At 43.4% G+C, this 16,212-nt stretch overlaps 1 protein-coding gene across 11 annotated transcripts in view; it reads right to left on the reverse strand.

Moving 5' to 3' along the window:
- Nucleotides 1-16,212, reverse strand: part of TENM2 (teneurin transmembrane protein 2) — a 702,758-nt gene that overhangs the window by 39,518 nt on the left and 647,028 nt on the right. For 7 of the 11 annotated variants that reach the window (XM_038009398.2, XM_008015241.3, XM_008015242.3 and 4 more), the window contains 4 exons: nucleotides 11,881-11,901; nucleotides 8,363-8,595; nucleotides 6,700-6,854; nucleotides 4,623-5,497 (listed from right to left, as the gene is read on the reverse strand). In XM_038009398.2, the coding sequence (XP_037865326.2) occupies nucleotides 4,623-5,497; nucleotides 6,700-6,854; nucleotides 8,363-8,595; nucleotides 11,881-11,901 (1,284 nt within the window). The remainder of the gene's footprint in view (nucleotides 1-4,622; nucleotides 5,498-6,699; nucleotides 6,855-8,362; nucleotides 8,596-11,880; nucleotides 11,902-16,212) is intronic. The other 4 variants (XM_038009393.2, XM_073010537.1, XM_073010534.1 and 1 more) reach the window with 1 other exon arrangement.

Consider the following 16,212-nt stretch of genomic DNA (forward strand, 5'->3'; position numbering starts at 1 on the left):
GTGAAACCCTGTCTCTACTAAAAATACAAAAATTAGCCAGGCGTGGTGGCACGCGCCTATAGTCCCAGCACTCAGGAGGCTGAGGCAGAATCGCTTGAACCTGGGAGGCAGAGGTTGCAATGAGCTGAGACTGCACCACTGCACTCCAGCCTGGTGACAGAGCAAGACTGTCTCAAAAAAAGAAAAAAAAAAAAAGAAATTATTTGTAATCAATACTTTCATGTTTAATAAGTAGAAACAAAAGGTATTTAAAATCAGAAAACAAAGCAATTCTAAGTATTTGGGTACGGAGTGTCTAGTGCAGTACTCAGTAACAGACAGTTTCTCCTCCTGCTGACAAGTACATTCTCTGGGACCAGGTCAAGGATTTTAATTCCAATCCACTGTAGTTTGGGGACACTTACAATGCATAGGCTTGCTGAGTTTCCTTATGAGAGAAGTAGTAGGAACTGGAGTTTCTACTTTCGGGAACAGAGCTTTAGGGTAGGGACTAGAATCTCATGGACCAAAGGGAGAAAACCAGATTTTTCTTTAAGAAGATTCGGCTGCCTCCAGCTCTACTTACTTCCCCCAAGGAGCGTCTTCAGATGTAGGTCTTTTTGCAAATGACTGCATGTAGGAGTGAAGCGCTGTAAGTTCCAGCAATGGGATCTCAATGCCAACCCAATGGAACCGGCCCAGCTTGGCTGGAGTGGGGCTGGAGGCTGCCTTTGAATTATGTAGTCAATAAATATTCATCAAGTGCCTGTGATATGTCAAACACAGTTCAAGGCACTGGATATATGACTGGGAAGAAAATGGAGCAAAATTCTTGCACTCATGCTAGCTGAAGAGGGCAAAACTAAACCAAGGTAGAAAACAGACAGCATGTCAGATGGTGAGTAATAGGTGCTAGGGACTGCAATAAAGAAGGGAGAGAGTGGAGAAAGAGAGAGTATAGGGAGTAGAAAGTGTAATTTTAAGGACAGTACTGTTCTTTTCAGGAATACAGATGGACCTTCCCTAGTCTGGGAACTTAGCAGGCATGATAGTGTTTCCAAAGAGCATTCCGTATCAGCTCCATTTCTGCCTAACTCTTCACTTCCCAGGACAAAGACGAGAGAGAAAGGCAATTTTTAAAGGGGCCCATTCCAGCCTTCATGAGTTGCATGGCAGCTTATTCTGTAAAATCACTCTTGAACCCCACACTATGGGAAGTCAACTTCCATCTTTTCCTTTGATCTGACATTTGCCCCTTCCCCAGTTGCTGGATTGGGAGAAGTTGAACATGACTAAAGAGGCTCTTTATCATTTCTCTCTTCTGGAGGACCTCTCTTCAAGGGTGATGTGTTTTTCTGCCCCACTGAGCCCCAAGTTTGCTATGGCAGACTCTGCTCCTGCAGGGGATGGGAGACCAGCAGGTAGCACTGGGAGGTAGGAAGAGAGCACGAGAAATGCAAAGTGAGGTATTAAAAAGACCTAATGTGCAAGCTGCATTCTTTAATTCTGCTTTTCCAAAATAAGTCTCTATCTGTCTGACTCTTGTAACCGCTATACAGTTAGTTGAGTGAAACCTGAAGGGTAGGAAGGAGACAGAGGTGTGCTTAATAATTCCTCTAAAATCCCATTAGCCTATACTCTGAGTTAAACTTCTATATGACAAGTGCTTTGCTAATTTCTAAAAATGTATTATCTCAGTGGATTAGCACAGGGCTCCTGTTAATCTGCATTTTTATCCCCATGTGACAGATGAGACATTGAAGCTCAGAGAGGTTAAATAATGTGTCCAGCGTCAATCAGTAAGTGTACGGCAGAGAAAGACTCCTCACCCCTGTCATCCTGAGGCTAAGACCCAGGAGCTTTCTGGTATAAGATGCTGCCTTTTGGGGAAGACTGTGAAAACCTGAGTTCCCTCAGGGATGTAACTAGATCAGGATACTTCTTCTATCAAGACCCAATGGCCTGCATCTGGGGAAATCTTAATTCCAAGGTTGGACGTCCTGGAAGTTTCTGGAACTGGCTGATCATAAAATGGGTCCAGGAAGATTTGATAGGGTTATTTTTTCCTACCTCTCTCTGTCTCTCCTGCCTCCAGAGTCATCGATGGGATGGCCTTATTGAGTTACATCTTCCCAAAAATTCCGGAACAGTTCCCATGTGGAGTCTGAAGGTGGAGTTACAAATTCCATTCATAGCCCTGCTTTATGATGCTGGTGTGCAATACAAAGAAAGCTGGGCTTGGAGATCTGGATTCCAGTTCTGCTTCACTACCGACTCCCTGTGTGGTCTCAGGGGAGTCACTTCAATTCTCTGAGCCTCAATTTCTTTAGCCATAAAATGGGGATAATCAAATCCATATTTAGACAGTCATTGTGACAACAGAGTAGATAAATGGCTTCTCTACCTCATGTTCTATGCAGAAAAAAAGATATGGTCACTCTTCCCACCTACAGGGGGATTTGTTACCTGCCCCCATAACAGAGTTGGAAGAGAGGAATCCCCCTAAGGAAGCTCTCATTGAAGGACACATCGTTTTCTTTCTTTCTTTCTTTCTTTTTTTTTTTGAGACAGAGTGTCCCTCTGTCACCCAGGCTGGAGTGCAGCTGCGTGATCTCAACTCACTGCAAACTCCACCTCCTGAATTCAAGTGATTTTCGTGCCTTTGCCTCCTGAGTAGCTGAGCCTACAGGTGTACACCACCATACCTGGCTAACTTTTGTATTTTCAGTAGAGATGAGGTTTTTCATGTTGGCCAGGCTGGTCTCAAACTGCTGGCCTCCAGTGATCCTCCTGCCTTGGCCTCCCAAAGTGCAGAGATTACAGGCATGAGGCATCGCTCCCGACCAGGACAGACTGTTTTCTAGTAGCCTCACAGCCTCTGTGTGGTTTTCTTCATCACACTTTCTCTAAAGTTTTGGCTAAGGCTATGTAGTGTTGGTCTTGACTGCACTGCCCTGACAGGAGGTGAAGTTGTGTCTGATTTTTAAATCGGCTGTGTGTCTGCCAATTGGCTGATGATGTGCCAAAAGTGCCATCGAACAAAAAGAACTCACCATCTTTTTAGGTAGAAAAGAAAACCTTATACATTTGAACCCCACAATGGAGAATCTGTGGTCATTGGATTTATCATTCTGAAAAAAAGGGCAGCTTATCAAATTAAGATAAAAAATCATTCAGTTTCAATGTAACTTCTGAACATTTTAAAACACATTTATGAATCATGCCTATGTTTTCATTAAACTAGGGACACTTTCTGGAAAATACTTTCTGTTTTAGAGTTCAGACCTGTGGATGCACTTGAGCCCAAGCTTCTTTATGGCAGTCTCTAAACCAGGCCCAGTTCAGGCTGGCCTCCCTGAGAAGGATGTTTTTTCCCCTCTTTCGGGAGAGCCAACAAATTGTTTCTGAAATGTATTAGGTCTTCGGGTGAAACTGTCAGAAAGAGGTTTCCTCAGAAGAGGAAAATCCCGGAGGTGTTTGGGTGAGTGTATAGCTTCAATCTAACTCGGTGTGAGAGCCAAGGACGGCACTCAGATGGTACCCTCGAGGGCAGAATCACTAGCTGGTGAAGTCTGATCAAACCCCCAGTGTCCCGAAGGTATTAAGATGCTTCAGAAGTCTGAGAAAGAGTTGCCCAAAGAAGAAAGTCAGAACCAGGGAAAGCAATTCTTCTGCAATGCAGCAAGTATCCAGCAGGTGGCAACAGCTTCCTTTTACATTCTCCCAAGACCATTGGCATACAAACAGGAAGTAAACATTGCTGGATTTAGGAATGATCAACAATGAGGTTTTCTGTTCTCCCTGTTGTCCCCTATTTTTCTCTGTGCCAACTCTCCCTAACTTACTACATTATCTGCTAGCAGCAGCATCCAGACAAAAAGCAAGCAAGGACTCCAAGTACGTAGGGGTTAACACACTCCTTCATCACCTAGGAGAGCCAGATATTTATAAATTCTGCTCCAGTATCAGCCAGCCATTGGCAGAATCATGCCTAGTAACTTCCTCCAACCAGCATCCCACCATTAGTACCTATAGCAGCAGGCACTTTGACCAAGAACTGCCTGCAGGAACTAGGAAAAACAGCTTTTTGCAAAACAAGCGTCAGGACTATTAAGTATGAGATAATTGTTAGGGGAAATATGACCAGCTCTCGCATCTTTTAATATACCTAACGCTTTATCTGTATCGATCTACTTCTGCTAAGGAGGAAATTCAGAGTTTATCTACCTGTCTGTGCAATCAAGTGTGTTGCTGGACCTATTGGCAAATTACAGGAGCCCCACTGGGATCTTGCCTTTTAGGTTCTAATTTCCGCACCCATGGCAAACATGAATAATCAGCAAAGTTAATCAACGCTTTACCTCCTAGGTGCTGTGCATGTCCAATATCCTGAAATTTGAACGGCAAGCAGGCAACAGGAATTCCCAGCTCTAGTAGGGAGGATGCTCAATATCAGAGACCCAATAGAGCAAATCATTTTAGAGTCAGGGAGAGGGGACATGAATATCTTGAGGCCATAAGACATCATTAAAGTTAGAAAGACAACATGACAAAGCAATTTAAAAAGCTACACGAACGACCAGACCTGATGCCAGCTAGAACAAGGGAAGGGCTCTTCAGAGATGCTTTACAAACCCACTTACTCATAGAAAGTCGTCCATCCTGTTTCATCACTCTTGGTGGCCAGGAGCCCAGTGTTCCCATCATAGGTCATAAGGCCAAGCTCCAGGTTCTGTGTGGACACGACTTTGAGGCCTCCATTAGTGCCCACGGTGAGGGTGATGATCTGATTGTCAGGCATGAGCAGGTGACGGGGCATGCCACTGCTGTCCCGACGGATCTTCAGGGAATTCCCATTATTGTCAATCAATTCAGTGACATCATTGTCAGCACTATATGTGAAATTGTACAAGTACTCCCCTGTCACCAGGCTTACAGTGTATTGGTGGATGCCATCAGCATTGAAGACATATAACTCCTGCTCTCCGGGGGATGCAGCCTCATACTGGTTGAAGGCATTAAGAATGGGCTTGTTCTTGCTGACTGCCCTGATCCGAATATTTCCAAGGTCTGCAATGTAGATGGTACCATCTGGAGCTACAGCTAAGGATGATGGGGAATTCAAGATGGCATCAGTCGCGTAGGCATCATCTCCTGAATAGCAGTTGCAGTTGACATCGTTTTTGCAGTCGCAGTCTGAGGCTGCCCCAGCTAAAAGGCAGATCTCCCCGTTGGTTGTTACCTGGCGTAGACGGTTAATCTTCTTCTCATCTGTCTCAGTGATATAGAGGACCCCAGTGTGAGAAATGGCAATGGCGCTGGCTGACTCCAGGGCAGAGTGAATGGCTAGTTTGCTGAGTGAGTAGTCAATACCAGGAACCTGGCAATGCATGGGGCGTCCTGCAATGATGCTGACTTGGTGGTTCTCGGTAATTCGAAGGATGACATTGTTCTCTAGAACATACAAGGAGTTATCCATGGGATTGACGGCAAGGTCTGTTGGCCACTCCAGACGAACCTGTGGATGATATGGTATCAGATTAAAGAACAGCCTTTAATATGTCCAACGTTTAACTGTAGGGCACTTACTGGTTTTATGTATCTAGGAAAAAAGATAGCTTTTTAATAACACACTGTAATAGAAATGCTCTTCATTGAACCAGCTGCTCATTGCCCATGATGAGTGGGTGTGATGGAGAATAAGAGATAATGTAACACATATTTCCTACCATGTTACCTGCCATGACCAGAACAGGCCATCAGCTCTACCTATGATGCTGCTTCTCAGCTCCAGATGGTTGGACCAGCATCAGAGCTGTCATATATGGTTGCACAGGTAGTTCACTACAAAAGAGACCATGCCATCCAGCCCATACTCTGCTCTCCAAGCAGATGCCTATGGAAGCTATGTTCATTTGGAGGTGGCACCTGTATCTAATTCACAAAAAGGAGCCATGTGGCTTGGAAGGTGGCTCTGATCAAAGGGGAGCCAAAGTGCAGGCTCGCCAGCAAACTACAACTTGAGTATCTGCGTTAAAAAATAAACTGAACCAAACACATCTTTCCTCTGTGGAATTTGAAATAAAAATCTCAGTAGCAAGTTGTCTGCTGTGGAACTTGAGCTGAAATTTATGAGGTTGGCCAAGGGTTGAAAAGGCCGTTGTAGAAAGGCTGAACGTATATTCCAGGCTGTCTGAGAACAAATGCTGTACATTTGAGTGAGCCTCTGTTCTCTGCCTCTGTAAGAGCCCAAACTAAACACACACTTTGGGTGATATTGTAGAGGGCTCTGCTTTAGTTACTACTGCACAAAGTAAAGGTTTATATAGTGAGGATGCAATCATTTCAGATTAACAGGGAAGTTCTGATTGACATATAACACTGTACAGTACATTCTCAAACCTGCAATAATGATGGAGAAAGGAGGTAATTACACAGCAACTTCTACCCTGTAATCTGCCACGGCTGGAGTATGTCACTGGCTCCACTTTTCTTAACAGAATTTTCCCTCTCTTTTACTCTCTCTCTCTCTCATACCTATCTGACATTTTCCATTCCATCTTACTGTTCAGCTCATCTCAGGCTTTCTCCAAACAACCCCGTGATCTGTATCTGTATCTCCCCTTCCTATTCCACTTCCAAACCAATCAGAACGCAGGTAAGAAGCTCAGGCCAAGAGGCAGGTGTTGTTTAGTGAAGAGAAGTAAGAAAGAGTCTCACCTGGGCTACATCCATGCTGGAATCACAGCTCAGTGGCCGGACAGCAGTGAGGTCATTGGAGCCCAGCAGGGTGGAGATGATTCCATTCTGGTCGACCTTCCGGATCATGGTGGCATCAACAAAGTACATGAGCCCATTCTTGTCTACTGCAATACCTGAGCAAGACAAGCAGTGTGGATTTATCTCTTGGAAAGAGGTAGGATTGTGGGGTAGAGGTGGGAGATGAGATGCCTTGCTGAGCACTCTGTGCTTAGACCAGAGACCCTACTGGAACTGATTAGTACCCTCAGATCAGTGGTTCTCAGCCTTCTAAGGCAAGATCCTTTCTCATGGGCACTGTGCTGGGATTTGTGTAGTTCCTAGGGTGCCGGCTATATCACCACCCTCTTCCCTGCAACTGATGAAAGCATGCTTCTTGGACTGTAAATGAACCAAGGCTGCAAATGAATGAAGCAGGAAATAACTTTGCATCTGCTCTCTTTAGAAAAGAAGTTATTTCTGAAGTTCATTACCCTAAACATTATTAGTAGTAAGTTACTTAAATATACTTCACAACTGATTGCAGCAGTAAGGTTGAGAAACTACGATTCCTGTAGTTACAAACTCCTAATTCAAGGTGTATGCTTCAGGAAGTATTCCCAGTTAAGCCTGACGCCAATCAGCACTTCAATGCCCCAGGGGGACACTGCGGCCTAGCATTCCCCTGTTGCAGCAGGGCTGGAAAGGCACAGATATGGCTTCTATTTATTTTGTGTCTTTGCCCCAGTGCCCAAGTACAAGGCTTTGCCTCCTTAATCCATGCTGCCCTGCTGCTTTCACAGTAGCTAAAAATGCTAACAGGAGTTGGACTCTCAGATGATTGCTCCTTAATGTTAAGTAATTTTAGTCCTTTTCAAATAGAGACCCATGGGTTCCCAGAACTTCTCCATCCTGGACTCCTGGAAATTATACCCATTCTTAATTACTACCATTTATTGGGCATTACAACATGTGAGGCAGTGCACTTTAGACTTCATACACATTTGCTGTCTATCACGAAAGTCTGGGCGTGGCCAGAGGCCCCCAGCTGGGCTTTGTTTTGTCTCCAGCCCACACAGCTGGCACTCTGGCTCATGGAGCCAGGATTTCCTCTGATTTTCTGTGACTGGCAGCCGTCAGAAATCTCCAGGCACAATCCCCTTCACTTTCCATTTGGAGCCTATGTGCATGATAAAGTTTACTTCAAATAAATAAATAACTAAGGTTTTCTTTTTCCTTTTTTTTTTTTGAGACGGAGTCTTGCTCAGTTGCCCAGGCTGGAGTGCAGTGGCGTGATCTCAGCTCACTGCAAGCTCCGCCTCCCGGGTTTACGCCATTCTCCTGCCCCAGCCTCCCGAGTAGCTGGGACTACAGGTGCCCGCCACCACACCTGGCTAATTTTTTTGTAATTTTTAGTAGAGACGGGGTTTCCCTGTGTTAGCCTGGATGGTCTCGATTTCCTGACCTCATGATTGGTTTTCTTTGTAAACACCCATCCACACACCAAAGCAATCTATCTGATTAAATCATTATAGGGAAAGCTGTGTTTTGGACTGTTGGGCTTAGTTACGTTCTGAAAAGAAGAAAGCCAAGATGGTGGCAAAGCTTTATCTGGGGCGGGGGACTCTTCCTTGATGGCCTTTACCTCTCGGGCTCATCAGGGTTGCATCTATGGCCTTCCCTCCGTCCCCACAGCGGGCTTCATCAAAGGGCAGACACTGCTCTCCAGTCCCTGCCACAACTTCTGAATTCCCAGCCAGGTCTTTGGCTCCACTCAGAGACTTGACGCGGTAGATTCTCCTGCTGTTGGTGTCGGACACGTAGAGCGAGCCGGACACGGGGTCCACTGCCAAGTAGTACTTGTGTGCCGGGTTGTTGCTTTAGTAGGAGAAGCACAAAGAGAAATGAGGAGGGGGCTATGGAGCTGGCTTCTTAGATCAAAGGAATGACAAAAATCCTAGCAAGACGCTTACCTTCTCTAGTGTCTTTCCACTTTAGTGAACTGGAAAGAATCTAACATCAGACTCAGTGTTCTAACACATCATGATTCTTAGCTACTTCTAATTGGACTTATGCTCCTTATGCTATCAGAGAATTCATTTCCCACCATGCTAAACAACTGTTGCTTCATTTAGCCAGTATGAGAGCTCCCACTCCGATCCCGTTTTTGTTAGCAGGATAGTTATTCAAGACCAGCTACAGTCCATGTGTGTGTAGTCTCCTTAATTTCCCCTTAAAGACTTAGTGTATTCTCAAGTGGGATAGAGGAACACTTCCATGTGACAATGTTCTCATTTTATCCTATGCCTCCAGGGTACTAGACCATGAATACTAGGGCAACCTGGAGTTTTCCTAATTTTATCATGGGAAGCACCCCAGAACCACTCCCAATCTCCAGGCTCAGAGCTTGCTTCTTTACTGCTCTTCAGTGTGGATATGGATAAAGTTGGCATTTAGTGTAAAGACATGTGGGTATCTTGCTGGTACTGTGTCTGGAATCTGAATTACTGGGAGAGGAGATGCACTTTTCAAAACAGTGAGGTCACAGGCATGAGTCAGGGTCTGCCAGGGCCCTCAGCCACACTAGGGGATTAATACCTTTGTATGTGTGAAGTGTATTAGGAAGGTGTGAGCCTCCGAGACCTGGGCTGCTTCCATTCCATGTGTCTAGCTGCCCTGTGTGAGGCTAACTAGGACAGAGTAAGACTTGTAGAAGTGGCTCAGGGCTAAAACGCAGGAAACTCAAAACTCAATTCTGACTCAGCTGGTGGTGACTTTGGTTAAGTCATTTGACTGTGTCAGGTCTTAGCTTTTTTTTGGGTGGGGGGGGGCTGGGGGATTAAGTCAATCATACTGGATATTGCTAATGTTCCCTCTGGCTCAAAACCCTGCAGTTCTTCCCTTTGTAGTACCTATCACTGGTTTGAGGTTGGGACCAGAATAAGTGCTTATGTTATTCCTCTACTGGTTATTACAATCACCACCTCTAGGATGCAAACAATAATTGCCTTTCTGCCTCAGTGTGGTAGACTATGTTTTGAAATGAGCACAGCCCCCCCTTTTTTTCCCTGCTATTTTATTTTATTTTTCTTAGAGACAGAGTCTCACTGGAGAGCAGTGGCACAATTTTAGCTCACTGCAGCTTGAAATTCCTGGGCTGAAGTGATCTTCCCACCTCAGCCTCCCGAGTAGTTGAAACTACAAGTGCATGCCACCACGCCTGGCTAATTAAAAACTGGTTTTTTTTTGTTTCTGGTACAGATGGGGTCTCACTATGTTGCCCAGGCTGATCTCAAACTCCTGGCCTCAAGAGATCCTCCTGCCTTCACTTCCCTAAGTGCTGGGATTATAGGTGTAAGCCATGCAGCCAGCCTTTTCCTATTATTTTTCAATTTTACTTTGGGGTGATGGGAGAACAGGGGCTGGGAGAGGTGGAGGGAAGGTGAGAGAGATGACAGTGTTGGATGCATTTGTCCTGTTGACATTAGCTAGTAAATTACTAATTAAAACACCATCATTTGGGTTCTTCTCTGATTTAAGGGGGAAAAAAAAAAAAAAAAGAACTAGGAAGCTAGTTTTAGGAACAATCTGTGTTGAGTTGAGACCATCTTTCACTCCAGTTTCTATTCAGGTTGCTATTAAGACACATCCCCGAACCAGAAGTCAAAGTTTTTCTGAAATTCCAGCCCAGATAACTAAAACATAGACTACCTGGGTTCCATTCCTTTCCTTTCCTCTTTTTTTCTTGTTTTTTGGCTATTAAGTCATTAGAGACTATCCATATATGCAAAACAAATTAGGGCAGAAAGGGAAAAATTCATGCCATTTTTTAATTAGATGCTGCACTCTGTTACTGAATGAACAGTAGCTGGCATGATCAACAGAAGGATCAAGGCATTGCACATCTGTGCCTATCTATGAGAGAGATAATTAATTTTGGACTTTCTAGGGAGCCTGATTTCAGGAGGCTTTTCAAAAGCTCTGGCAGAAGAGCAGGCTATGGAGGGTGTGAGGTCAGTTCTTGCTTGGGGAGACCAGTCTTCCTTACGGTCTCATACCTATTTTCACTAAGATGCTTGCAGAAAAACTCAGGTCAGAGGGACAGCCATGCCTCCACACCTGTGGCTGTGGCAAAGATCACATGAGGTTGGTGAATTTCCTGGAAAAATGTCCTTCCAAGGCATTTCTACTTATTTTTAAAATTTGACTCAAATGGGGTGCCTATAACCAGCCAGTTTTGGGGTGCCTGAGGAGAAAGCAGAGGACTTTTTCAATGCATGGCCTTTCCACTCACTATTATGATCTTATGCAATTTGACTACTTTTTGTCTAATTTTGACCTAATATCATGAAGGAAAGCTGTCCATGTTTCATTTCAAAAAGTGAGCAGAAGCATTCCGTTGAGTAGTGGTATAGATTGCTTTGTTTTTTCTCTTCTTCTGAATAAAAATAAGGTGACTTTTCTTTAAGAAAGCTCATGCTATCTCCATTTCAGCACAGTTCACGTGTGAATGCACGTGTATGTGTGTTTTACACTTTATCTGTGAATTGTCCTAGTGTGGTTTTAAATGATAACCTTGGATCAATATAATGATCAAGGCGGTTTTGATGAATAATACTTGGTCTCTATTCTTCAAACTATTGAAAAGTGATTTTACTCCATGAAAATTCTCAATGCATCTGACTGTTGGATTCATTCTGACTAGCAGATTGGCAATTAACTTTTTTTTTTAAAGATGACCATATATCCAGGGGAAAAAATCATTAATGAGTTGAAAATGAGTTTTTAACCCGTTTCCAGTTCATTAAAGCTTTTGTGAACCCAGTCCAGCATTTACAAAAGCCAGGAGTTTGCCTCAACTGTTTAGCCCAATTATGGACCGCACTGAGCAGTCGGGATAAAAGTTCGCTGAGGGTTCATTATCTTGCACTTGAATCTCCCGGAAATTCTAATTACTGTCAGCTTATTTGGTTGCTTTTTGACTGCATTTCATAATTGCTAAAGCTTATCATATCCACAACACACAATTAGCACATAAAAAAGTTACTATATTTGGTACACAAAAATATACAACATTACACAAGAAGCACAAAACAAAAAAAGCAAACACAAGGAAGCAAACGAACCATATCAAATTATATGGGAAAGAGTTCTTCATCTTACCTATGTTTAAACTCTTTATTTCTTTATAGACAGAAAACAGAAAGGAAAAAAGAACAAACAGTTAGCGGAAGAATTGATGATAAAGCAAACATAACATTTTTGTTTCTCGTATAAAGGGGCCCAAAAAAGGCAGTCTTTTTCTTTTTTCCCCTGCAACTGACAACTCCTGGCTCAATAGCTTGAGAAGTGCCCCTGATTTTGGACTCCTCCCAGACATTGGACAATCTGGACAAGAAAGCTTGAATTCTCTCATCAGCAATGTGACTGTCACAAGACACAGATTTCTATAGGTGAAATATGCCTCCTGACTAAGGAAGGGATGGCAAACACGTTATGTCTTGGGTGCCAACATGTGTTGACCAGTAATGGCTACTGGGAGTGTGGTGGTAGAAGGATTTTGAAGCCAAATTTAATATCAGCTATAAAGAGTACTGTGACTCACTTGTAATGTCCACTCTGAGTGTGGGAGGGAGGATGGTGACACCTGTACCACTTAGTTGCCAATAGTGCATTTCACGGTATCTCATTAGTGCATTTCATTAGTGCATCTCCCACCCAAGAGGGAGACCCTGCTCAGAGCCTACTGCAGTTGGGCAAAGGCTGTTGAACCCTGAGACTCTGAACCACTTCCTTTCCCTGCTCCATGTCACCTTCATTGTCCCCTTTTCACTTGGGGTGGGACCCCAAATATGCATTCTTTCTAAACGGTAACGTCCAATATTGCAATAAGGTCCACAATGAAATTTATAGGTAATAATATCCTCTTGGAATTGGAGTCAAAGATTCCAGTTATCGTTTCTTATCAGAGAACTAGTAAAAATTTTGTTGTTGTTTTAAGAGAAGAAATATATTCAATTTCAATAGGAAAGTGGCTGAAAGTTAATGTGCCAGAGACGAGAAGATGCTAGGGTCTCAAGTAAGGAGAAGGACTCCTGTTCTCGAGGCTTCTAGGCCAAGGTGGAAGAAACCCCTAACCCCTCTTTTCCTTTCAGTTGAGGAGGAAGGCTTCAGGGAAGGGACAAAGAGAGTTTAATGCCCTGATTTCTGCTCAGGTGTAGCTCAGTCCTCTGCCGGGGGCCATCATTAGTGGTGGGTTTGCACAGGGATTACAATTTTATATTTTATTCCAATGTGTTAGTTTTTGCAAAAAAAAAAAAAAAAAAGTTAATTAAATGATGCTGATAACTCCTGAGCTCTGACTGACATAGTGCAATTTAAGATTCATTCTGCAAAGCCTGGTGTGTCAGGGTGGCAGCCGGGAATTCTTGTGTCTATTTTATATTGCTTAATGAAAGTGAAATGTTATCTGCCACCAGTGGTAGTCATATTTGGCTCTTAATTATTGCAATATCAATTTCACTTTTTAAAGTCAAGATTTTGTAAAAATACTGGATGGGATTTGGGTCCGCAGACCTGACCCACTTCTTTCCTAGGAACATCTGCTTTCAGTTGATTAATATAAGATCTATGTTGGAGGAAGGAGAAGGGCAGGGGTGAAGGATCAAGTCGTTGGAGAGTGTAGAGCCTGAATGATCATATGAATATGAGCTTTGGAGAAAGGCTGAGGTCACTGCTATTCCAGTGCAGGATCACAGCAGGCTGGGTGCTTAGCAGGCAACAAACCAGAATAACAGCATCACCAAGTCAGTCTAAGCAGCTGGGTTCAGATGTCCTACTTACAAGGGATAGGCCTAGGCTTTGTGTGCATGGTTTTAATACCACAGACTCTTTAGGCGAGCCCTTCGAGGAAAAAGTGGTGTTTCAGATGGGAGAACTGAGATGCATTAGCTCTTCTTCACACTGCAGAGTATCAATGATGTCTCTGCAAAGCCTTCAGGGTCTCTTGTGGCATTCTCAGCCTGACTCTCAGGGCTGCCATCATGCTGTCTGGTGATTTATGTTTGTGTGCCTGTCCCCCTCACTTCTTTGTGAATAGGACATGACTCACTCATCTCTGAATTGCAGGTACTTAGTAGAAGGCCCAGGAGAGAGTTAGGGCTGGAAAAATGGGTTCTTGAGTGAAGGAAGCAAGGAATGAGGCTGCTTCCCTTATAGAAGGGGAGATCCTGCCTAGGACTGGCTCCAATCCCTCATGTTCTGCTCAGAATGACAAATCTACAATCAGTGGAGACTGTTGTCTTTTTTCATTCCAACTCTCTCTGTGCCACTTTTTCCCCTTGAGGAAGGTGGACTTGGAGTAGCCCCAGGGTTGTTTTGTTGTTGTTGTTCTAACGAAAGAGAAGTTGACTTGGAGTACATTTGGTTTAGTTTCAGGAGGATGAGCTCATGTGGCTTGTAGTCCTTTGCACCCAGCTAAATGGTTGTTAGCCATTCTTGAATAGGAATGTCTTTCAGGAATGCTCCTTCCCTACCATGTTGATTTGTCTAACATCATTGCAGAGAGTAAAAGGCCCCATGTAGAATTCGTATTTCACTAATACAAGGACATCGATGACAAACTGGTTAATGAGCATCATTTCAAATACTATTTAGATTATTCACTCCACAGGAAAACCTGAAATGCCCAGAGATATTACAAAGGAAACTTGATAAAGATTTTCCCCAATTTTATAACTCTAATGATTTACACATCACCAATAATCAATTATGAACACAAAAGAAAGTTTTCTAATTTATCAATAATCTGAAACAAATTTTGATCAGCCCTACTAGAGGAAAGACTGAAAATTCCTCTGTCACTTCTATAGATAATGAAATTACAAAGTGACTGTGATATTAAAAGATGATCAAAGATATGCAGCCAAAAAGTATAGAAAAACATGTATCGTGGAAGTGTTACAGGAGATAATTAATAAAAATATTAGGTTATTTGTCTGGATTTTGTGACGTTTGTGATAGAATTGGCTTTTCTAAACTTTGCAAGTTTTTGGGTTTCTTTTCTCATCCTAAATATTCCATTTCATTTCTCATTTCTTTTTCTTTTCTTTCTTTTTTTTTTTTTTTTTGAGACGGAGTCTTGCTCTGTTGCCTAGGCTGGAGTGCAGTGGCGCGATCTCGGCTCACTGCAAGCTCCGCCTCCCGGGCCCACGCCATTCTCCTGCCTCAGCCTCCCAAGTAGCTGGAACCACAGGCGCCTGCCACCGCACCTGGCTAACTTTTTGTATTTTTAGTAGAGACGGGGTTTCACCGTGTTAGCCAGGATGGTCTCGATCTCCTGACCATGTGATCTGCTCGCCTCAGCCTCCCAAAGTGCTGGGATTACAGGCGTGAGCCACCGCGCCTGGCCTCATTTCTCATTTCATATTTATAATTTTATTTTTGTCTTCTTAGGGAGAGTCTCTGAAATTGTCTTAGTGTTAGGCTTCATGAAATCTGGGTTCTACCCTTGCTAAAAAGGCTTTGAAAATAGTTCCAATCAGTCTCCAAAATTTTATGGGGACATTGTTTTTACTTTTATTCTGGATTGAGTGCTTCATGACTTTTCTTTCCTGACCCCCATTTTCAAAGCCTGACCACACAAGAAAAGCATTTCCGGTCTTTGAGTGGAACCACATAGTCTTCCCTAAGAGTCTACCTGGTCATCAAGCAGGGTCTGTCCTGGCTGAAACTCTCAGGCAGAGCTTGTCCTTGGTGACACTTCCTTCCAATGTCTGCTGGCTCTGCCCACCTTCCCAGGCTCCCACTTTCCCCCTACCGGGTACTAACACATCTGGGTTGGACAAGTCCCTTCTCTGAAGGTCTCCTCTAATGAATGGTACCCTTGACTCCATGCTGAAAGCACCATCAAAATGTCAACATGGAGAAGCGGTTTAGTTGGAAAAAAGCATGTTTAATATCATAATATTACTTTATGTTTAAAAAATAAAAAGAATTGGAATTTCAAAAATTACGGAAGATGTAAGATTCTTATGTTCATTAAAAGGAGCTAAGCTAAAAAAAGGTAGAGAGATACTGTCCCATCCCATGTAATTCACTGCCTTATACTGAGGTCTAATTCCTAAGATGTTCTAAAGTTGGGGAGGGAGGAAAGATTTTTCTGTGAGAGAAATTCTCCCTATAATGTTAGTGACTGACAAATTTACTCTGCTCCAGGGGGCTTCGGTTTTCCTGAGACCACTTGGAAAGGGTGGTGGGAAATGGACGAGTAAAGATGGGATATCAGGCTTTTATGGGAAAGGAGTATGAAAAATGTCCTAAATGTCCGCCTAATCAGAGCACACAGATGATAACCATTTTACCTAAGAGAAGGCTCTTTGTAGCATCAGAAGTTATTTAAGTGTATAGAACTTGTCCCTGCATGTTTTGAGACAAAGGAAGGAGGAACGGGGAAGGATAGCGAGAGAACCATGGAAACATTTCAATAGGATCCCA

The sequence above is a fragment of the Chlorocebus sabaeus genome, chromosome 23 (genome assembly GCF_047675955.1).
Source record: "Chlorocebus sabaeus isolate Y175 chromosome 23, mChlSab1.0.hap1, whole genome shotgun sequence".
NCBI lineage: Eukaryota > Metazoa > Chordata > Mammalia > Primates > Cercopithecidae > Chlorocebus > Chlorocebus sabaeus.